At 35.4% G+C, this 25,631-nt stretch overlaps 1 protein-coding gene across 5 annotated transcripts in view; it reads right to left on the bottom strand.

Annotated features, from left to right (window-relative positions):
• The window catches only part of Slc4a10 (solute carrier family 4 member 10), a 307,228-nt gene extending 296,029 nt beyond the window's left edge, over positions 1-11,199 (bottom strand). For 2 of the 5 annotated variants that reach the window (XM_074070948.1, XM_074070951.1), the window contains exon 1: positions 10,850-11,199. In XM_074070948.1, the coding sequence (XP_073927049.1) occupies positions 10,850-11,056 (207 nt within the window). In that variant the 5' untranslated portion in view covers positions 11,057-11,199. The remainder of the gene's footprint in view (positions 1-10,849) is intronic. The other 3 variants (XM_074070947.1, XM_074070950.1, XM_074070949.1) reach the window with 2 other exon arrangements.
• Between the last annotated feature and the right edge of the window lie 14,432 nt (positions 11,200-25,631).

Raw genomic sequence — 25,631 nt, 5'->3', positions numbered from 1 at the left:
AGGACTTACCTTTTCTGAACATTTCACATAAATGTAATCCTGCAATATGTGACCAACAATACACTTCATACCATCTTGTATCATACACTTTCATATTTGATTAAAAGGGTGAATATGAAAGATCATTTTATAATGGGTTTTTTAATTTAATTAGATTTAAAAGAGTAGAATCACTTTTTAGTTTGATGAAATGTTTTCAAATTTTAGCTATGTACTTATTAGCTCTGTGAAGTTGGGTAATTTAGTCATTTCTCTGAGCCTTGGTTTTTCAATTGTAAGGCTGGAAAACATTAGCAACCTTCTAGGATTATTATAAGCAATGGAGACCTATGAGACTGACACAACACCTAGTGTTACCTCACGAAGATTACCTAATTATCACTTTAATTGTACTCAGATGGTGACTGTATGCTAAAACAGGGACTAAACAATAGTGCAAAGAATGATAAAATAAAAATCCAAAGATTTGGACACTAGTCTGAGCTATGCCATCAACTAGCATAAATGGCATGACCTTAAATATATCTCTTTATGCCTTTTATGTTCAGTTTCATCACCTGTAAATTAGGGACTAGTCTCAATTCTAGTCTCTAGTTGATTTCTATAGTCCTATCCTCAAAATATATATGAATCTGTCTATTAAAGAAATTGTATCAGTAATTAATAACTTTCTACAACAAAAAGCATCAGGCTCAGATAGATCCACTGGTGAATTCTATTAAACCTTTAGAAAGGTATTATTCCAATTCTCTACAATGTCTTTCAGAAATAAAAGCAGAATGAATATGCACTAACAACTTCAGCATTATAATAATAATAAATATAATAAATAAAAATAATTATAAAGCACAAAAAAGTGGGATTTATCTCAAGTATGTAAGGCTAGCTCAACCTTCAAAAATCAACTAATGTGCCGTGTGCTGGTGGCTCATGTCTATAATCCTAGCTATTTGGGAGGCTGGGATCAGAAGGATTACGGTTCAAGGCTAATCCAGGCAAAAAGTTCATGAGAACTCATCTCCAAAATAATCAGAGCAAAATGTACTGAAGTTGTGGATCAAGCAATAAGAGCACCTGCTTTGCAAGTACAAAGTCCTGAGTTTAAACTCCAGTCCCAACCAAAACAAAAAAAAAAGAATTAATGTAATCTATCACATCAATAAGGGAAAAAAGAAAAGTCAAATGATCATATCAATATGCAAAAGAAGCATCTGACAAAATTCAGTATCCTTTCCTGATAAAAATTTAATAAGCTAGGAACAGTGAGGTAGTTCCTCAGCTTGATCAAGAATATCTACAAAAACATGCAGCTAACATCATGCTTAATAGTAAGAAACTCAAAAAGCTTTCCCACTAAGATCTAGAACAAGAAAAGGATGTCTCCTCTGACAAATGCTTTTTAACACTGGACTAAAAGTCAATGGAGGAGAGGGGAGAGGAGGAGGGAAAAGGAGATGAGAGGAGAGAGGAAAGGAGAGGAGAGGTATATAAATTGGAACAGCTGAATAAAACTTTGTTTACAAATGATTTAACCTCTCCAAAAAAAAAATCCTGAGATTGGTAAATGTTTCTTACAAAATCACAAGATACAAGGAGGATGAATGTAGTGGAAATATTATGTACTCATGTATGACAATGGAAAATGAGACAAGTTGAAACTATTCCAAAGGGAAGGGGGGGGATAAAGGAAAATGATGGAGGGGGTGAATTCAACTATCATATATTTTAAGAACTTTTGTGAATTACACAACATACCCCCAGTACAACAATAATATAATTTAAAAAAAAAAGAAAAAATCAACTGCTTTTCTGTATACCAGTAATGAACAAGTAGAATTTGACATTTAAAACACAATACCATTTATATTGGTACCCCACCAAAATGAATACTTAGTTATAAATTTTATAAAATATGAATAAGATTCATGCAAGGAAAGCTATAAAACTCTGATGAAAAAAAATCAAGGAACTAAATAAATATACAGAGTGTCCATGGTCACTGAGAGGAAACCTCAATATTGTAAGATGTCAGTTCTTCTCAATTTGATCTATAGATGCCATCCAATTACAGAAGAAACTCAGCAAGTAATTTTGTAGATATTAACAAACTAATTTTAAAGTTCTAAAGCCAACACATTATTGAAGAAGAATAGAGAGCTGACACTACCCAACATCAGGACTTACTATAAATCTACAGTAATCAAAATAATGAGGTCATGTACAGATTTTTTTTTCTTTTTTCTTTTTTGGCAGTGGCAATGGGGTATGAACTCAGGGCCTTGCACATGCTAGGTAAATGCTCTAGTACCTTAGCCATGCCCCCATCCAAAATGGTGTGGTATTGGGGAAAGAATAAACAAACAGATCAATGAAACAGACTAGAGAACCCAAAAATAAACCCAGACATATAATAAACTGATGTTTGACGAAAAAGCAAAGGCAATAAAATAGATAAATGACAGTCTTTTAAAAAAAAAGACTGGTACAACTGGACATTCACATGCAAAAAAAAAAAAAAGGAATTTAGACAAAGATTTTACACCCTTAAGAAAAATTACTTCAAAATGAATCAAGGAACTAAATAAATATACAGAGCGTCCATGTTCACTGAGAGGAAACCTTAATATTGTAAGATGTCAGTTCTTCTCAATTTGATCTATAGATGCCATGCAAATGCAAAACTACAAAACTCCTAGAAGATAGCATAGGAGAAAAATCTAAATGATCTAAGTTTGTAATGACTTTTCAGATAACAGACACAAGCCACAAAAGAAAGAATTAATAAACTAGACTTCATTACAATTTAAATGTTCTGGCTACAAGAGATACTGCTAAGAGAATGAGAAGGCACATCACAGACTGGAAGAAAATATTTGCAAAAGACATTATCTGATCAGGACCTCTACACAAAGAATTCTTTAAACTCTATAATAAGAAATAATAATACAACAATAAAATAAAGAATTCAGTTAAAATAGGCCAATGATCTTAACAGATACATCACCAAAGAATATATAGAAATGGCAAAAGGTCTAAAGAGATGACCCACATCATGCACCATGAAAGAAATGCAGTTTAACAATGAGACACTCCAACACACCCATTATCATGGCCAAGACCCAAATGAATACATAGAGCCACAGGAGCATTTATTCATTGCAGATGTAAATGCAAAAGGTATGACCACTTTGGAAGACAGGGTGCTAGTTTTTAAAATTACTAAATACTCTTACCATACAATCTAGCCATCACATTCATTGGTAATTATCCAAAAATGTTGAAAGTTTAGTCACACAAAAACCTGTACATGATATTTATAACAGTTTCATTCATAACTGCCAAATCATGAAGGCAACCAAGATGAGCTTCAGTAGGTGAATGGATAAACTGGTACATCCAGGCAATGGAATATTATTCATCACTCAATAGCAATGAGCTATCAAGCCATGAGAAGACATGGAGGAAACTTGAATGAATATTACCAAATGAAAGAAGCCAGGTGAAAAGCTATCTGATATATGATTTCTGATTCCAACTACATGACATTCTATAAAAGGCTTCTATGGAAACAGTTGGAAAAAAACAGTGTTTCCAAGGGTTAGTGGGGAGGGGAAGGTGACTACACAGAAAGCAGGATTTTTAGTGTGCCATACTTTATATGATACTATAATGCTGTATACACATCATTATAAAATTTTCCTGGTCCATAGACTGTCCAACGCCTAGTTCTAATGAAAACTGTGGACTTTGGGTGATGATAATGGATTAATACAGGCTCATCAACTACACCACTCTGGTGGGGGCTGTGTTAATAAAGGAACTAAGTGGAGAAGCAAAGGGTATGGGAAATCTCTGCATCTTCTACTAAGTATTACTGTGAACATAACCTACTCTAAAAAATAACGCCTATTAAAATATGTATGTACATGAGTCCACAAAAGATATAATATAAAATTTTTTCTGAAGAAAATTAACACACCCCAATGAGTAGCTCTTTATGATTTTTAAAAAAGGATTAAATCTTCAGCTTACATTTATTTTATCTAAAAATAAATCAAAGACTTTTTAATGAAAACTATAAACCACTGAAGAACGAAATCAAAGAAGACATCAGAAGATGGAAAGAGCTTCCATGCTTATGGATTGGTAGAATCAACATTGTGAAAATGGTCATACTACCTAAAGCAGTCTACATGTTCAGTGCAATTCTTATCAAAACTCCAATGACATTCTGGACAGAAACAGAAAAATCAGTTGTGAAATACATATGGAAACATAAAAGAAGTCACATAGCCAAAGCAATTCTGAGCAACAGCTCCAATGCTGGAGGCATCACAATACCCAACTTCAAACTATACTATAGAGCCATAACAATAAAAACAGCATGATATTGGCACAAAAAGAGTCAGGAAGACCAATGGATCAGACTAGAAGATCCAGACATAAACCTATGCATCTATAGCCAACCGATCTTCAATAAAGAAGCCCAAAACACACAATAGAGAAAAGGCAGCCTCTTCAACAAATGCTGCTGCAAAAACTGGACATCCACATGTAGAAGACTGACACTAGATCCCTGACTTTCACCCTGTACCAAGATCAGCTAAAAGTGGATCAAAGACCTTAATATAAGGCCTGAAACTTTGAAATAACTCCAAGAAACAGTAGGCAATACACTGCAACAGATAGGTATAGGAATTGACTTCCTAAACAGAACTCAAAAGGCTCAGCCTCTAAGAGAAACAATGAACAAATGGTCAAACTGAAGAGCTTCTGCACATCAAAGGAAAGTCACCAGACTCAAGAGACAGCCTACAGAATAGGAGAAAATCTTTGCCAGCTACTCATCTGATAAGGGACTAATATCCAGAGTCTACAGGGAACTCAAAAAACTCAGATCTCAAAGAATCAACACCCCAATGAAGAAATGGGCACATGAATTAAACAGGGAATTCTCAAAGGAAGAGGCACAAATGTCCAGTAAATATGTGAAGAAGTGTTCAACTACTCTGGTTATAAAAGACATACAAATCAAAACAACACTTAGATTTCATATCACCCAGTTAGAATGGCCATAATGAAGGATAGTAACAGCAACAAATGCTGGCAAGGATGTGGTAAAACAGCAACCCTTCCTGCTGGTGGGAATGCAAATTAGTACAACCACTATGGAAAGCAGTATGGAGATTCCTCAAAAAACTAGAGACAGAATTGCCATATGATCCAGTGACACTGTTCCTGGGCATCTCCCCAGAGGAACTTAAGACAGGATTCAATAGTGACTGACACCTGTATACCGATGTTCACTGCAACACTATTCACAATAGTCAAGCTTTGGAAACAAACCAGGTGCTGTACAACTGATGAATGGATCAAGAAATTGTGGTATATATACAAAATGGAGTATTACTCAGCCACAAGAAATAATGACATGTGGTTTGAAGGTAAATGGGTACAATTGGAGGAAATCATGTTAAGTGAAGTATGTTAAGATCAGAAACACAAAAGCCTCATGTTTTCTCTCATATGTGGAAGATAGATCCAAAAATAAACGTATACACAAAACAAGCATGATCACATACATGCTCAGATGTAGAACATGCTTATAACAGTGAAACTACTCTATGGAACTCAGGGAAAGAGGGAAAGGAGAAGAAAATGATACAGCATCAGTAATATTGTATAACATGAGATGTGAAGGTAGATATAAGGTTGCATATTGAAAGCTGTTGAAAAACAGGGGGTGGGAGGTAAAAGGGTAAGGGAGAGTAATGGAAGCGGTTGAATGGACCAAAGTAAAGTATACCCACAGTGGTTATACATTGAGACACCCCTTTGAACATCAACTTAAATATTAATAATGAAAATGAGGACTGTAAAACAGGTGAATTAATAAATAAACATAATTAAATGAATACAACCTAGTATTTACTGCATAGATTGACAGTGGCATCCTCACAGAGAACAAATGATCAACATCTTGTATCCTATGATATATGAGAAAGGAAGAGCTAAGTTTTTTTTTTTTTCATTTTTCTTTTATTATTCATATGTGCATACAAGGCTTGGTTCATTTCTCCCCCCTGCCCCCACCCCCTCCCTTACCACCCACTCCACCCCCTCCCGCTCCCCCCCCCAATACCCAGCAGAAACTATTTTGCCCTTATCTCTAATTTTGTTGTAGAGAGAGTATAAGCAATAATAGGAAGGAACAAGGGGTTTTGCTGGTTGAGATAAGGATAGCTATACAGGGCATTGACTCACATTGATTTCCTGTGTGTGGGTGTTACCTTCTAGGTTAATTTTCTTTAGACAACAGGGTTTGTTCACTGGCAGCACACTGTAAAGCACTCCTGTGTCTGTGTGTGCAGTTGAGACTTCTGAAACAACCATCATCCATGGGTAGAACAAACTGATACCATGGAAATGTGGTTGCCCTCTGACCATGCTCAATGACTCTATTTGGGCCATGACTCAATGACTCTATTTTGACCCAGATTTTTCTAAGTTTCCATTATAAACTATTCCACTTTATAATCTTAGCTCAATATTTTTATCATAACCTTAATACTTACAACATTTAGATTTTTACCACCCAGTCCCTTAGCATTCTATACACGTATTTTATTTGCTCTTTGACAATTTGACATTTTAGTCTTGTTTTCCTTTCCTTAATTTAATAATACAGAAGTTTTTCATAAATTCATATCCACAAATAAAATAATTCAATAAACTGGGCCATTTGGCAATCTGAAATTACATTAAAAAAAAATAGGTGCTAACTTCCACCATCTATCCTATGCTATCAAATTGCCTTTAGAAACTGACCTTTACTCTAGATTCATACTTCAGGGAAGTTTTATGAATAAGTCAACTTAAAATAATTTCCTTTTAGGACATCAGAATCTTAGCCAGCATCCGAAGTGGACTTACTCTGTATCACCCATGACAACGTAGAATAGGACAGAAAAAATTGTGTTATAAAGATATTCTCTTAAAAGGTTAGTTCGAGAAGAATTAATTTAGAATGTAACACATATGTACAGAAAAGCAATGTGAGTAAACTCCCTGTATAGCTATCCTTATCTCAACTAGCAAAAACCCTTGGTCCTTCTTATTATTGCTTATACTCTCTCTACAACAAAATTAGAGATAAGGGCAAAACAGTTTCTGTCTGGTAGTGAGGGGGTGGGGGGGAGAGGGAGTGGGTGGGGGAGTAAGGTAGGGGGTGGGGGAAAGGGGGGGAGAAATGACCCAAACATTGTATGCACATATGAATAAAAGAAATTTTTTAAAAAAAGATATTCTCTTAGAAGCTTCCTCCATGGCCTGATAATTCAAAATTTGTCACATCAATCCTAGAAACAAATTCAAATAGAATGTCAAAGGAAAATGTGAAATCAAAATGCAGTATCCTAAGTATTTGTCTTCATACTTTTGAAAGACAAATTACTTCATTGCAATTAATGGTGATATCATGTCATTACTGTTATAAATATTCTCCATAGGGTTGGTGAATGTTTTATTTTACAGGTTTGATGTAGTTGTGGTTATTGGTTTTTGGGCTAGAATTGGCTCAAAATGTTCATTGTGTGAAATTATACCACTATAAAAGGATCTTATATACAATGATAAAGTATTTGAGGAGAAAGCAGCAAGCAGTCTCTTAAAAAGTTAAATTAATTCCTATCTCAACACTAGTTATATTATAAACTCCACAGGGAAGGTTTTTATCCATTTTATTCATTCCTACATTCTCAGACCAAGAATGTTTGGGCAAGAGTGGCCATTAAATGAGTAAAAGTATCTTCTAGAGATGCTTTTCTATAGCTTCAGACATAACGGTCTGTTGCTGCTAAAGCTTGACTATGCTCTGAGCCTAGAAAAGTGAGTGTTCTCACCCTAGAGTGATTAGGGCCTATAAAATGCAACAATGTCTATTCTAGCAAAAGACAATTATCTTTGAAGCTTCCAAGGAAGATTCAGATGAAAGGGAACACATCAGGGCTTTCTCCACCATTCCATTCAGATGAACTTTATTTATACTAAATGGAGGCAAACTTCAGGAGGTTTAAGGAGAATCTTTCCTTAATCAATCAATATATTCACTCATTTGACACACTTACTACTCTTACTATTTTTCTTTTTCTCTCACTTTTTTATCCATCAACTCCTGATTGGTTTTGTCCTAGGTGTAATCTTAGCTTTCAGTGTCTTTCCAATTGGCTTCCAACCATATGCAAAGTTTACACAGTTATAACTAAAACACTCCACCTTCTACCTCCATTGTACAGTCTTCTCCAGTGCTGTTTCCCACTTTCACTACTTAGTGGATGGTACTGGAAACCAACTTTATGAAACTTGACACCTAAAATGCCAGGAACTTCACATAGGCTATATCATTTACTCATCACAAAACCCAAAAGATATATACCATTCCTTTCCCATTTTTCAGTTGTGGAATCTAAGACATAACTTTGCAAGGTTATAGAGCAAACAAACGCAGTTCTGCGTTTTACTAGACTATGTTCTTAAATATCATGCCATATTACTGCTCACAGTGATTTGCAAAATCATCTGATTAATTTTCTAAGACAAATCCCAAAGGTATTTATTTCTCTTTTCTCATCATAAAAATTCTAATCCAGAAACTGATTGTGTTTAGCCCGGCTAAGAATGTAATATAAAAACATTGATTTCTTTTTTTTAATTTCTAAACTTGTTTTAGAAGACCTATAGTCTAGTCTTGGTTTTATCACTATGTGACCTTAAACATTTTATTCAAACTCCACGTACTTCCATTTCTCATTTTTAAAATAAAGATAATAAAATCTGTTTTGTATAACATACATTTTTTGAGAACTTAAAAAAAGTCATAAGAGCAACACTATACAAATGTAAATTTGGACCAAAAATTAACCCTGCTTTCTGGCTTCTTAGGTTCACTTTTCTTACAGCAAAATTGCTGACATGACTCTATTACCATTAAACCTTATACCTGTTCTGTAGTGGCTATTGGCCACATGGAGCACAAACTTTTAATTTTCACCACTCATATAGACCTTTTCTAGCCAAACTTGTTTGCTCTTTTAAGCCAAAAACTCGTTGCCTATCTAGCTCAGTAATGTCATCCGTTTCTAAATTCCTCCAGTTAATCCTCATTTGGTCTTAAATCCTTTAACTGTTCCCAACAAGTGACAATCCATAAGCCACATCAAACTGGCTTCAGCCTGCTTTTCTAGGACAAGTTCCAACCCACCCCCTGCCGCCAAAAAAGGGATTTTTCCCCCCTATATTTAATCTTTCCTAAATCTCCACACTGCAATTCCTGTGTATAGTTCCCATCTCTCATCCTAGGAACACTGTTTATTCTGATGGATCTATTCAAGTTTGGAAAGATGGACAAATCTCCTATCATTTATTTTTATGTGATAACTCCACTTTGATTCCACGCAGAAATGACTAATTTTAAGCAGGCAGATTACCTGACCTGCTTCCTTTTTCCCTGCCTGACACAGCCCCTGCCCTTATTTAGGCTCCATTCAATGTGGTGACTCGATGTCCTTCGCATCTCCCTGTTCCCTCCCGGTCCAAACCTGGCGTCCTGCCGAGCTCTGGGCATGCTCTGTAGCCACAGCTGATTCGGGAATGCAAACTGCAATCTTTTTTGCAGCATTTGAGCCCGGCGGGAGAGGTAAGGCCCTGAAAAATACAGTGGCCCAGAATTTGCTCACTCCTTCAACGGTATCATTTGATTTAATGGTGCGTTTAAAGGTTAGAAAAGGATTAGGACGTGCACAGATTACCGCCAGTGCCTAGTCTGCAAGGTGGGTCACCAACCTGAGTAAAGCAGAGCTGAAGAACAGCCCCTCCGCCTGTTTTGGCGCAGGGAGGGCATTTCTTCTGTGCTTAGCTGTGACAGCGCTAATAGATGGCTGGAAGCTAGCATTTGGCATCTCTGCTGCGTCAAGGAAATATTGAGGTTTTCTCTTTTTTTTTTTTTTTCTTTTTCCTTGAACACAGCAACATCAGCAGCTCCAGACTAAAAAAGATGTTGCTTGAAGATCTCCAAAGTCTGTGAGCCAGACAGAGAGATTGGGGAAAAGACAGGCAAATCAGTCACTTATCTAAAAATTAAATCTAGGGAGGAGGCTTAAGGACCCAGAGATAAACAGATGGTCTATTTCCAAATGACAGTTCAGGAACCTTTCAAATACTCAAATCTGAGTCATGAGCCTGACCCCCCACCCTAAATGCATACCTTCTTTGTACGTGAACCATGACACATTTCCCTTTGAGAGAGTCTGACAGATTTTACACACACACACACACACACACTCTCTCTCTCTCTCTCTCTCTCTCTCTCTCTCTCTCTCTCTCTCTCTCTCTCAACGGTTCTTTCCCCTGGTTTCTCCAGAGACTAAATCTGTAGAGCTGCAACAGTAGCAGAGTCCCTCACCTCGCTGCCTGAGGATGAGGTATAAAGAAGAAATTTATCAGGAATTACATGAAGAGCCACCCCTGCACAGCCTGAGAAATAGAAATACAAGCAGTAACCGAGAGAGACACACACAAGTGCTCCTGCTGCTATAACCTAGCCATTTCTTCAAACAGCAACCAATGTGAGACATTTCATCACCATAGTGCATCCATATTGAGAAGGGGGGAAAATCATGTGCTTTGCTTTATGCATTTCAGCCTCCGGAGATGGGAGGAGACCCTGGTCCATATGTCGTGGGAGCTATCCACCACCCCAAAAGTACACTCGCTGCACTCAGCTAGCACAGCACTTGCCTGACAGGTTCTGCAGCAAAGCGGTTAATCTATTTGACAGCAGGTTGTCTCTTACCGTAGGCAGCAGCGGCTCCATTTGGGCTCCCTGGTCTTTAATCTCCATGTTTTGTAAAGCTTCTGGAATAAGCACCTTGCTCTGCAGTGTCTTCAGTGTCTTACACTCAGCCCGGAACTCGCTCTGCTTAGTATTCGGATCAGGTAGCTCTGAAGCAGGAGGCAATTGCACACTCCAACTCACCAGAGTCACATGGCTCCTACTCATTCGGGCTGCTGGCCAGGTTTTGCACTGAACGCCTTGGATCCCTGGGCCAGTAAGAGAGATCCCCCAAGTCCTGTATCACTGCCCACACCTGGCTACTCAGAAAACACAGCCTGCAATGCTGCAAGTTTGACAAGCATTAAGAATTTCACCTGAGGTGCTAACTTCTTATAGAGGAGAGTTCAAGCTGGCCTCCAACCAGATCGGTCTGATTTTGACACCTTGAGGCACAGGAAACATAGTTCAAAGGAGATGATGATAACACAAAGGTTTACTAGCTGCTTGCTCTGAATACCTGAGGGAGATCATCATGTTAAGCAAGATAAGCCAAGCTTAGAAAGACAAATATTGCATGTTTGGGCTCATATGTAGAGTCTAGACGTACAAATACTACTAATAATATGACATGATTATAAAAGGGGAACTGTTTAGGGGAGAGGGACCAGCAAGTGTAGGGAGGGGGAAAGGAGAGATTGACCAGAGTGAATATTGAAGAAGTAAATATATGTATGTATGAAAATAGCATAATGAGCCCCACCAAAAACCATTAAAAAGGAGTGGGGAGGAGGGTTAAGAAAGAGTAATACAGATGGGGTGAGTTTGATCAAAGTACATTAGTATATTATATGCATGTTGTAAATATCATAATAAAACTCCTTTATACAATTAACTTATGCTAGTAGAAAATAAAAAAATTTAAAAAACAGTTAAAACAACTTCCAAATTAATGTCTTAGGGAGATTGAACTATTCACTAACCAAAAAAAAAAAGAAAAGAAAAAGAAACCAAATGTTGGAGTTATTGTTTATTCAGTAAGAACTGGACAGATATTTTCAATATTTGAATTGTGATGAACTTAAGTCATATATTAAATAAAATATATTTTTCTATGATTTCCCAAAAGAAAAGACAAAGACAGAAAATATTTTGATAGTAGCAATGATTCCAATACTAAAGCACATTGAAAGAACAATAAATCTAGAAAAGTAGCCCAAGCACATATCCACTTGCCTTAAAAGTCTCATGATAGAAGAACAGGGGATTACCTAAATAACCCATGGAAGAAAAAGAGTGAAAGAAGCTTTTTTGTAGGGAAAAGTAGATGATTATGGTCATTGAGTGACTACAAATATTTCCTAATGTTAGTCATGGATTTTTTTATGGTGGTAAGGATGCAACCCAGGATTTTGCACATGCTAGGCAAGCACTTAATTCTAAGCTCCATCCCTAGCTCTTTGCTTTTTGAGACAGAGTGTATAGCCCAGGCTGACCTCAAGCTCACAGTCCTCCTGGCTTCACATGTGTGCTAGGAATACAGAAGTGCACCAGCAAGCTCCCCCATCAGATCTGTTTTAAGTAATGAAATTCATGTATCACTGGGCCTCAGACTAAGAGTATGGAGTTTAAAAATAAGAAGGGGCTAAAAAGGCTGGGGAGGGGCACAAATAGTGTATACACATGTAAGTAAATGTAAAAATTATAAAATGAAATCTTAAAAATTTGAAAAGAGGATCACTGAAAATTATGAAGATAATTTAAATTGAACTAATTCATTAGATTTTATAATCTTTAATCAGCAAAAGTGAATATTAAATCATATCAACAATACACCAAAACTCTCCATAATGCTTATTGAAAGTGGAATTACAGATAAATTTTATATGTTTTTGTTCCCAGTACAACTCTTACAATAAGTTTGTATTATTTTGTAAGAAAATATTTGTTTTTATGCTAATGTTTAATCTATTTCAGTAACTGCTGTGTACATAGCAAAGAAGAAAGTGAGGGAAAAGAAAATGGTTAATCTCATTTAATCTACTATTTCTTATAAGTTATTTTAGAATTAATACACATAACCTGATAGAACACATCCACACAATAAGCAAGTTGTATACTTCTTCCTCTGCTTCTTCTCAATGAAGAAAGTACAAAACTGATAACATCTGGGAAGAAAATCATCACCAGATAGTGGAATTTTTACTAAGAAAACCATAGAATTTTACAGCTCAACTTCTCCACGGATTTTGAAACTCTGGAGATGAAGACAAACAGAAGAAATTCAAATTGTGTAAACAACATTTTTTTCAACCACAGATGAGATTCTGATACATCCTTGGTGGGGATTAAGAGAGGAATTAGATTGATATATACTTTCTAAAAATTACTCCAAGGTAAATTTTGTATTTCTTCCAGTCAAGTTTTTCCTTCTACTACAGTAAAATTTCCTTGGGTCTTAGATGATTAAAAATAGGCTCCTGTTAGCCTACTCTTATTTAGAAATCCAATGAAATTCTGTCAGTACAACTTCACAGCCATAGTCTCAAGCATCATATTAATTATTGCAAGACTGAATTTGTACAAGAAAGTAAATGTTGTATATACCCTACAGGAATAAGACAATAGTCTGATTTTTAGTAAGTCAATCCCACTATATGTGAGGAACTATGCTTACTGATACTATTTCCTGTTATACTCAGCAATATTAAAGTGGAATTTTCCTCTCTGAATAATGAAATAAAAGTAGAGATTGGCCACAAGCCAATGATACACAGAAAGGAGTTACAGAAAGCACTGAACAGAAGAGCCAACTTCCTCTCCAGCTGCCCATGTTGTGACCAATAGGAAAGGAACACAGCCACCATGGTGTGCTTCCTTCTTTGATTCGTCCTGCATCCTGGGACTCTTGCTGACCTTAATTTTATCTAATCCCCCAAGTGTACAAGTTAGCATGGACTCAATGTACTTTCAGTTCCTACCTACTCTTGCTATTTTAAGCCCTGGGAGTTAAGATATGCACATTAATACATTGTTTATCTTAGAGAAGAGACCATCTAATATTGACTGTATTTGAAGAAAACACTAGATTCTACAGGTTACTACCAACACTAGTATCACAAAAAAATAATAATAATACTTTTCAGTCCTGGTTTTTTTCTGTATTGTGTTTGTGGCTTAGATCTCAAAGTCCTTTGCTTTGATCTTTTAAATATAAAACACTGAACATTAGGTTGACAATGAATTTCAAAATATATTCTGAACATTAATGCTATATTAATGACATTATTATTAGCTCAAGATTAATATTTTAAAAATTACTATTCTCACATAGGAAAATGCATCACAGAACTATTTATACCACTTACTTATGTTTTATCCCTCTGTGTTTTTATCCTTTGGGATCCATACAAAGGTCCCGAACAATTTCATGCATATTATGTAGGTATGGCAGATACATCAATCCAAAACAATTTAGTTGAATTTGACCAACTCAAGAGATACCCAAAATGCTCTTTCTTATTTAATTTCTTATTTAATGCTCTTTTCTTATTTAATTAATTATTAACAGTTTAATAAATAATTACATTTGACCACTATGAAAAAGAATAAAAATGTCCACTCTAAAAGCAGGCTTAAAATAAAGGAACTCATTGTATCATACAACAATTTAAAAGTGGCAAATCATACTCATTTTTCAGATATTCTTGGCCCCCAACTTGATAGTAATTCTAGTCAATAACTATCAGAAAAGGAATACAGTAAATAAGCAATTAGGGAATACACTCCAATTTGAGGCTTTCCAATTTCCACTTCTTTTAGATTGTGGCTGGTTTTCCCATTCTTGGTATTGGAACCAGGACCTGATTTTCACTTTTGCCCCAATTTATCCTGATGGGAAACGGATGCAAGACCTACAATCTAAACTGAAGCTAAAGAGAAGTATCTTTTTTAACATGTATTTTTTTCATTATTTTATTGGCATACAATAGTTGTACAGGGGGATACACTGTGACATTTACATATGTGCTTACAATGTATCTTAGACTTACTCCCTCCATTATTCTCCCTCTTCCCTTCTCCCCACCCCTTCTTAGAACTATTTCAACAAGTTTAATTCTTCGGTTTTCATATATGGATACAACATGCATCCACCATATTCACCATCATTCACCTTTTCCTTTCACCAACCCCCCAGTCCTACTGATACCCACCCCAGAAAAGACCTATTTTCACCCTCCTGCCCTTCATGTTTTTTTAAGTGTATTTTGATATTCTGAGGGGATTTTGTCCTGGTACTTCAAGCCTGTATATATCATGTTTTAATCAAATTAACCCCTTCACTCCCTGTTAATTATTTATTCTCTATCACCATGCTCATAAAGAGCAGCATCTTAATCCAACTCCACTTAATTAGTACTATTGAGGCCAATAGGAAAAGTGGACCAGGAACTAGAGAAAAGGTTAGATCAAAAAGAATTAACCTAGAAGGTAACACCCACGCACAGGAAATCAATGTGAGTCAATGCCCTGTATAGCTATCCTTATCTCAACCAGCAAAACCCCTTGTTCTTTCCTATTATTGCTTATACTCTCTCTACAACAAAATTAGAGATAAGGGCAAAATAGTTTCTGCTGGGTATTGAGGGGGGGGAGCGGGAGGGGGTGGAGTGGGTGGTAAGGGAGGGGGTGGGGGCAGGGGGGAGAAATGAACCAAGCCTTGTATGCACATATGAATAATAAAAGAAAAATGAAAACAAAAAAAAAAGAAAAAAAAATTAGTACCTGCAAGGTGCTAATGACTATACAGAAAAAAATAAGATATGGATGCTGCACTCAAAAGGTCATATTTTAGAGAAGAAATAAAATATTATTTGACAAAGTGCTTAAATTTTAAAAATGTGTGAAACCCAGAAGTAGGCCACAAGACCAAATGACTAACTTCTAATAACATTTTTCTCACCCTTACTATAGAGATTTAAAATCCTTAAGGAATTTCTTTTTGTGGGGAAAAAAATCCAATTTTCCTTCCTTGTTATGTAAACAAGAAGAATATGTATGCCTTAACTTATTACTTCTCCAATTATCAGCCTTTAAGACTAATTATCACTGCTATTGCTAAGTAGTCCTGAATGTATCATTTCTTTCCCTAACTCAAAATTAATCAATATCACACTTATTACAGAGTTAATCTTGTGGCAAAATAATCTTCAGCTGATCTTTTCTATAGCAAGTCATAAAGAATTATACCAAAATAATCATTATTCACAGTGCCCCATGTGTGAATTTTACTATATATTCTCAGATTATGATGAACAAGAAAAATATCTGGTTTACTATGGAGTTTTCAGTCTGTCAAAGAAAAATGACAAATGTTATGTTTGAGAAAGAGAAAAGAAAATTAAAACTCATAGCAATTTCTCAGCTTCATCATAAACAACCAAACTATTAGTGAATAAAAATGTTCAGATACATTTTACATGATCTTACTAATGAACCTAAGAACCTTAACCTTTATTCCAATTTTACTATTATTTTCAGAGTTCCACAATATCTTTCTGTATTACTCATTTATAAACAGTTTTTTCTAATGAAAACCTTATCTGAAACTATAATTTGTATGAACTATAAAATAATTTTATGTTGACCTTTTATGAGTCATCTCAACAAATATTTATGAAACATTTATTTGATGGTGTGTGTTGATACAAAGATAAATAAGCTATGATCCTTTCTAGAAGAGGAAACATAATTATTTCTATGTACTAAAGTGATTGTCCAAAATACTAAAGAAGCATCCAGCAGGAATGCACTGCCCGAGTAATAAGTTAGTAAGTGGGAAGACAAAACCTAAACTAAAGTATAAATAATGTTTACTCAGGCAAATCAAAGTGAAAAACCCATTCCAATATGAAAATTTTCCAAAACTCTGTATGGTATATACAGAAACAAGTCATTCATAATCTCACCAAACAGAGATAGTCTCTGTTAACATTTTGGCATGTTTTTATTATAGATACTTTGGAAAATTCTGAGAGTAGGGGATGGCAAACCCTTTTTATTTCTCATTTCCATCACATTTAAACCAATGACATTGTGTTATAAATATGAATGAAAGGGCCAGGTATGGTGGTACACATTTGTAATCTCAGCTACTTCAGAGGCAGAGATCAAGAGGATTGTAGTTCAAGGTCAACCCAGGCAAAAAAGTTAGCACAAGACCCCTTCTCAACAAAAAACAAGCTAGGCATAGTGGCTCACGCCTATAATCCCAACTATGCAGGAGGCATAGTAGGAGAATCACTGTCGGAGGTTAGATGGAGGAAAAACAAAAGACCCTATCTGGAAAAATAACTAAAAGCAAAATAGGTCTGACTCGAGAGGTAGAATGCTTTCCTAGAAAGCATGAGATCCTGAATTCAATCCCTAGTACCATCAAAACAAATATGTGTGTGTGTGTCTATATACATACATATGATAAGTGGAAGTACTGACTCAAAAGGCATAATATCTAAAATAGCCTCTTAAATTTGATCTCTATTACTATTAAAATACACCAATCCTACTTCTCCCAGGCTACATCAGGGATAAGGGAATCCCAAATTTCTAGTTGGAAATGGAACACAAGTTCTCTCTACTTTCCAATTCTACAGATTTATCTAAATTATCCTCTCTCTCTCTCTCTCTCTCTCTCTCTCTCTCTCTCTCTCTGTGTGTGTGTGTGTGTGTGTGTGTCTGTGTGTGTGTGTCTGTCTGTCTCTACCATACCTGAAACAAAGATTCAACTATGGAGAAAGAGCATACAGCTCTTTCTTACTCACTTCCAGGTCTTCTTTTCCTCCATTCCAGACATTCTGTGATATGGGAAGTCAGGATTGTCATTTCTTCTTACAATGTTGTTATTTGCAACCAGTGTCCATCTGGATTTAGTCTTCTGAAACTGAAAGTGGGACCTTACACACCAATGATTAAATGAGAGCATACAAGGCACTTAAATAAATGTAGGGAGAAAAATTTGGTTAAGGTAAAAAAAAATTATCTTACTTCAATATCAATAAAATAGGACAAACCTGAAGAACTGAATTTGTTCTTTTATTTCTGGTGAGAAAATTTATTTTTATGTAAGTGCCTGAATTGAATACTACTTCTTGGGAACACAATCATCTCATAAATCAAGAAAATAATAAAAAACTGAATTATTGATTTAATGGATATTTACTGGATAATTTCTATGGGGCAAATACTGTGCAAGGCATTGGGAAATCAAAGGCTACCACCAAGGATGTCACAGTATATAAATGAGATAAACAATCAAACATGTCCAAGGAGAGGTGAGGAGTACTTGATCCAGACCAGGGTGGAGGCAGAGGATGTCAGTGAAGACTTCCTAGAGGAAATGATATCTGAGTTCAAGTCAAAACATAGAAAAAGGTTTACCACATATATGTCTATATGCCCAAGAACATTACCAATAAATGAATACCATATACAAAAGCATAGAAAGCATTACCATATTCACATGGTATGAAAATAAATACTAGCTGGTGCTCAAGGTGAAGTTCAGAAGCAAGGATAAAATGGAATTTTGTTTCTAGCTTTTTGCTTGTTTATTTGTTTTGCTTTTGTTTCTGTTTTGGAGTGCAAATTTGGTAGGCTCCAATACAAGATTAAATAATAAACACAGTCAAAACACCTAAATATTTGAATTTGTTACAACCATTACTTTAAATTAACCTCAAGCCATAGTTAAAAGCATGTTTTATCAAATAAGATTGAAAGTAGATCTAAAACAAAGAACTAGTGTGATTTCTGTGACTTTGAAATCCCCCCTAGAAAATACAAGTGTTATGACTTCATATATTCACAAATTTAGTAACAGTTTTTCCATTTGCTACATCAGAGTTTGAGGACAAGTAGATTTAGTAGAAAAGACTTCTTACATAATAGTAAGATGTTTTAATCAGTTAACAATTTTCAAGAAAGCATGTATCATGTAGACAAGTATTTCTTAAAGTTTATCCATGGTCAATTTACCTCAGAATAATCCTGAATACTTTTGAAAATTTTGATTCTTGGGAGCTATAACCAAAGATTCTAATTTAACAAACTGGGCTGAGGATAAGGATTGTGTGTTTTTAAAATGAGAATCTGATATAAATGGCCTGTGTGTCACCTATCCAAATCTGATTTACATACCTTTTGCTACTCTAATAACACTTATATTTCTTAAAAGAAAAACATTTGTCTTAACTATCTATAATTATTTATCAGACAATATACAACACTATAGGATATATCTTAAGGGAACTAATATGCCATCCAATATTTAACAACAAAAACCTACCAAGTATTTACTGTTTCACAATATGCTAGCTACTACACCAAGTGTTTTGTGTAACAATTTAATTTATCCTCATATCAACCCTAAGAAGTATGCATTCTGTGTCAAAAGCTGCAGCACAGTGAAATGAAATAAGTCACGGCTAAGAGCAGAGCAACAGAGTCAGAATTCAAATCCAGGTATCTGCTCCAAATCATTTACATTTCGCATTATGCTATAACTGCTCTCTAATTTGTTCAGGTTGCCAGATGAAACATTGTCACCAATTCTAATTACCACAAAGAATAAGAGCTCCATGTCCAAACTTAGCATTGGTAGTATGATCATAAATTCTTTAATGAATTTGGTCAAGCCAAAAATGAAGCATTCCTATCAACAATGATGTATGCAAATGCTGTTTATTTTTAGGCTTCTTCAAGTTCATTCAAAAAGTCAGAAAGAAGCATGTGCCCTTGTTTCTTGACAGAAAATAATTAAGGTGATAACTACTGTGTCAGGGTGAGAAATCCTGCAGTGGTGATGGGCTGAGCCAGGTAGTTTGTCTTTCTTTAGCCAAATTTATAACATGCTTTTTTCATTCTTCCCTGTCTCTTTTGTAGACATGATAAATCACAAATTTCTCCCAAATTCAGATTTAGTGTCAATAACAGTGAAATATTTATCCAATCATTATTTTTCTGAAGAAAAAAAAAGTTTGTTAATTTTTTTAAATGTTTATCAAATGCCTCTTAGGTGACACACACTATGGTAGTTCCTTGACTGGGACAATATCATGATCCATAAAGAGCTCATAGTCTACAAGGTATGAGAATAATTGCAATATAGCATGATAGATCCTATAATGTTGACACAGTGGGAAGTCAGTGTTAGAGAAAGCACTCATACTTTTTCAAATTAAAAATTAATAGTTAATACCTATCTAATACTTACTATGTGGCAACTGCTTTCTAAGAGGCTTACTATATAAACTTATTAGCCTTCACACCTGCCCTATAATGTGAGTATCTCCCCCATTTTACAGATAAGAATATTGAATTTTCCCACATCACAGAGCTGGTAAGTATCGGTGCTAGGATTCAAGTCCAGGCAGACTGGCTTAACTCTGCTTCTTGGCTCCACAAACCACTCCTTCTCACAGAGGGGAAAGCATAGGATTAGAAGTCTCGGTCCCTAAGTAGCTCTGAGATCTTGGAATGATTACTCACTTGAGGAATTCCTTTATTGGTTAAATAAAAAGGTTGGACTTGATGGCATATTCTCCATCTACAGAATAGGCAGGTAAAAATTAAGGACTCTGGTTCAAATTCAAGCCCTACAACTAATTGGAGGTTGAAAAAACCTTGAGCAAGTCAGTCACTTACTTCAAGACTCAGTATCCAAACTATTCTTCATGCTATCACTAAAAAAGTTTTTCTGGAGTTTCTAAATATGCCATACACTCATAAATCTCAAAGCAAAATTAAGAAGGCAATTCCTCCAGCTCTATGATTCTATATTCACCAGTTCAATCATATAACTGTATCTCCTGCCTTCCTCAACTAATCTTTGAAGAATGAGTGCTCCTTAATTAGCAAAACTAAACATCCAGATGAAGCATTTATTTGAGTGTCCGTTATCCATTCATTCATTGATTTGGAGCTCATGAGTCAATAGGTACATTATGTACTAATAAATAAGAGACTATGAAGATAAACAAGATGTAAAGACTATACACACAAGTTAAAGCAAAGCCTCATAGACCTTACTGTGTGCTTTGAAATAGGGAAACACAAACATTCAATTAATATTTCATACAATAATTGCTGTGATAAAGGTAAGACATGGTTATATGGGAGAATAGAGGGAAAGTACTCCAGGTTAGAGAAACAGCAAGTGTTTGAGAATTAAAAGGAGTTCTTTCAGGTACTAGAGAAAAGGTTAGATCAAAAAGAATTAACCTAGAAGGTAACACCCACGCACAGGAAATCAATGTGAGTCAATGCCCTGTATAGCTATCCTTATCTCAACCAGCAAAACCCCTTGTTCCTTCCTATTATTGATTATACTCTCTCTACAACAAAATTAGAGATAAGGGCAAAATAGTTTCTGCTGGGTATTGAGGGGGGGGGGAGCAGGAGGGGGTGGAGTGGGTGGTAAGGGAGGGGGTGGGGGCAGGGGGGAGAAATGAACCAAGCCTTGTATGCACATATGAATAATAAAAGAAAAATGAAAAAAAAATAAAAATAAAAGGAGTTCTTTATGGCCAATGCATGAATACATAAAAGGAGATGACAAGAAAGAAGGATAAAGGTGAAGACAATAGCCAGATTATGAAAGGCTCAATCCTGTGATAGGAAGCCCTTTAAGGATTTTAAGCAAAAAAAAAAAAAGCAATGATGATGACATAGGATTTAGAAAGATCTCTTAAACTGTTACATGGAAAATGTTAGGATAATATTATTGGCAGAGAGATCAATTAGTAATCTGACAGTTGATAAAAGCCTGAACTATGTAGCTGTACTAATGATGGATAATGGTATCAAGAAATATAGGATAAGAAAGAGACACGGCTTAACCACTACCCAGGTACAGGGAATAAAGAAAAGTAGTATGTGTAAGATTCTGGTTTGATGGATAGAGGTAACATCTGACAATACATAGAAAAGAATAAAAGAAGTTGTTTGAGAGAACACCTGAAGAGTTCTAGCTTAAGAATAGTAACAGATGGTTAACAAACTGGGTGTGGTGATTCATGCCTGTGATCCCAGCTACACCAGAAACAGAGATAGGAGGATTGCAGCCCAAGACCAGCCCTGGGCAAAAAAAAAATGAAAATACTTGCCTTGCATATGTGAAACTCTGAGTCCAATTCCCAGCACTGCAAAAAGAAAAGAAAACCACAATGTACCACTACCCAGCATAACAATAAAGGGAAAAAAAGAGAAAGGAAAGAAAAAAAACCTAGGCTTTGTGCTCAGAAGTATCAGTTAATATCCCTGTGAACTTGGGCAAGTTGCTTGGACTCCTGGAATCTCTGTTCTCTAAAACTAAGATAATAAAAGAACTAATTCAGCAGGGTACTGATGTCCATGCCTATAATCCTAGCTACTTGGAAGACTGAGATCAGAAGGAATGCAGTCCAAGGCTGGGAGGGGAGTGGGGGGGCCCGAGAAGCTTGTGAGACAACCATCTCCAAAATAACCAGAGCAAAACAGACTGGAGGTATGGCTTAAGTGGTACCATGTCTGCTTAGTTGAAACTCTGGTCCCACAAAAAAAAAATAATAATAATTCAAAATGTTCTGGAAATTAAATAAGCTAATGAAAATGCAGCACCTAAAATAATGCCTTATAAATGGTAACTCCTCAACAAATAGTGGCTATTATCTTTATTCCATTGAGTTTGAGGTAGCTAATGCAAATTGTCAGAAGAAAGTTGGAAGTGGGTTTGGGTCTGAGTTCTAAGTAGAGATGATGTTTCTTTAAGAGGTAATATAGAGTTGGATGAACTCAATAGACAGAGATCTGAGGGAATTAAAACTTTAAAAAGTCTTCCATAATTTTCATTAATCCATTCACTAGTTTTGTTTATTGTTGAGTCCGAGCCTAAAAAGAATCTTTCCAATAAATCAAACCATTTCCAAACCCTTCATAAATATTCTCACAATCTATTCTTACTATTTCTATTTGTATAAATTTGTTAATTTTCTATTTCAATTTTCCTAGAAAACTGTAATATACTTTAGGACAAGACCCTGAAGGGACATGTATATGCTAAACTATTTCTCAGCAACACAAGAATTATCACTCACATATAATGGAAAAGTTATTGATGATTTTTGTGTCATGTATAAATTTGGCTCCTATTTAGAGTTATTGATATTCATAGTCATGACTAGTTCCAGAAAACAATCTTGTATCAAAAATGGGTATTGAAAAGGTTTTGTTCTTTGGCTTCTGTCTGAGGGCACTGCTTGCTACAATCTCAGTCAGAGCTCTCCTGCATACTAATCTAATAGTCTGCTTTTGAGCATTAGTATCTTCATTTACTTAAATCATTAAAAAGAGCTTCTCTTATTAATGGTTCTTTCCACTCTAGAGATACTAATAGAGAATACTAAACCTTTTGCAAGAAACACAATGATACTTTTCAGGCCTAAGTCAAGAGTAATCACAAAGACAGGGATGTTTGACCTCAAAAAAAAAATGCAATATTCAACAAATGAGACACTGTTGAACTGAGGGTAATATAGAAAAAGTGAGGAACAGATGGTTAATAAGTGATTAGTTATCATAACCCAAGATATCACTGCTCTAATCAACTCTTTTTCCTGTAGAAGCAAGCATTTGTAAGATTGGGAGCAACATTTGCACTGTGCCATTCTAAAACAATCCTCACATTAATAAAAAGAAAGATCTAAAACTTAAATGTGCTATTCAAATCCCAGTAAGTTAAAATCACACAAAACAAGAATTTTTGTAAGATTGATACTTTGATGCTTTCACATCTGGTTTTATTTTTAAATTAAAATTGAATATAAAAGCATGATAATCTCCTTTAGGAAACCAGTGTTATTGAAAACAAGCTTAGGCTTCTTTTGACCCAATGGAAAATTATTCTAATTACAAAAAATTATTACTTTTCAACAAATTATTATTTGCACACTTTTTATGTTCCAGATATTTAATACTTATTGTCCTAGGAACTGGGAATGTAGCTGGAAAATAAAATATCAGTTTGGAGGAAAGAGAATGAGGCAAAGAATGACCAGGTAGATGAGTACTGCATATGATACGTGGGTGGGTGATGGGTACAATGAAGAAGGGGACTTAGCAGTGTCTGGATTTCCACTGTTAGTTGAGTTACCCAGACAAGACCTCACTGAGGTAATACTGAAGTAAAGACTTGAGGGAAGTCAGGTGGTGGAAAACGATGCTATTTGGATGAATCCGTTTTCCAGACAAAGAAGAACAAACAGGAAGAGGGGGTGGGGCACAAGGAAGGAAACAGAAAACAGATAAAAAGACAAGAAATGGTGCAGGATCAGACCAGGTGAGAAATGATGGCATTGTGGATGTGTTTCCACGGATGGAGTCAAAATTGTATTTGGTGAAAGATATGATGCAGGGTAGAAGAGAAAGACAGAAGTCAAGGATGACATTAAGATGTTTTGACCTGAGTGAGTGGAAGGATGGCATTTTCACTACCCAACCTGTAAGTTCTGAGAGTGTGCTTATATTTATTTGGGGGGAACTTCACAAGTGCAGTTCAATTGAGTAGTAGAAGGAATTTAAGAAATAATAGATGGAGAAAGACTGGACTATAAATAATTATACACTAGAATGTTGGAAAAGAAGAGGAAAGAATTAAGGTAGGAGCTGATGGAAGAAATGGGCGCAAAAGAAAATCAGTTACCATTTACCTTGCAAACTACACAAAATGACTTTACAAATTATTTCACAATATCTTATTCTGTTTCCTTTTACTTTCTTCCCTGTAAGTAGCAAGTTAGTAAAAGAATGAAGTAACTGGACTCATTCAAGTCAGGTTATAGCAGTGTAACAATAATGCCTCAAAGTAATTGCAAGAACATGTATAAAATAAGCAGCAAATCCTTTTTATCAAACGGGGTGGTGGAACATTCACTGGGAAAAGAGTGTAGTGATTTGATTGGGAATAAACAAAGCTTATTTCCTTTATTAAAATGTCTGATTACATAAGAACTACACAAATATTTTTAAATTGTATCATGGTATCAGTTCTCTCACTATGAAATTGTAATTCCTGTGGTCTCACAGACATAGAACTGCTGGAGACAGGAAGCAAAGAATGCCATTCTGCTGAATGAATGAATGAATCATTATGGTAAACTAAATATAATTCCCAGAGTCAGGTCAGGACATCAGAGGTAACAACAATGCAGCTCTCTTCATAAGAGAATGGAAGTTTTTGTTGTTGTTTTTTTATTTCTGCTGAGAATGAAAAAGATATTGATATGAGGCTTCATTCAAAAGATTCCACTGAAGTCTATGCTCCATGACAATATGGACTAAGTTTGTCTTGTTCTCTACTTTCCTAGGTCTATCATGGTGCTGAATGATTAACAGGAATTTAATAAACATTTTAATAAATAAGTAAATGCTAGAGTCTTGCCTAATAAACCACTTCACATACATAAAACACTACATATATAAAGAACACTTTAAATACTACATGTGTGTTAGCTATTTTTATCATCCAAACAAGATATTACTAACTTCATTAGCGTACTTGTTGAAGAAACCTTAATTTGGACTTATTTGTTTTAGCGAAACTACTACTAAAGTGTTCCTTCCCAACAGATGCTGTTCTTAAGAGTATGACTATATTTTGAGAGAATCATAAAGAAATGGGTGAAGACACCAACCTACAATATGAATATAGATGTCGAGGATTCAACTGTGTGCTGTTTAAACAATACATACTAGCTTAATTCTTTGCCTA

The sequence above is a fragment of the Castor canadensis genome, chromosome 4 (genome assembly GCF_047511655.1).
Source record: "Castor canadensis chromosome 4, mCasCan1.hap1v2, whole genome shotgun sequence".
Classification (NCBI taxonomy): Eukaryota; Metazoa; Chordata; class Mammalia; order Rodentia; family Castoridae; genus Castor; species Castor canadensis.
Note: the sequence above shows the minus strand (reverse complement) of the source record. Positions and strands in the feature narration are given on the sequence as shown.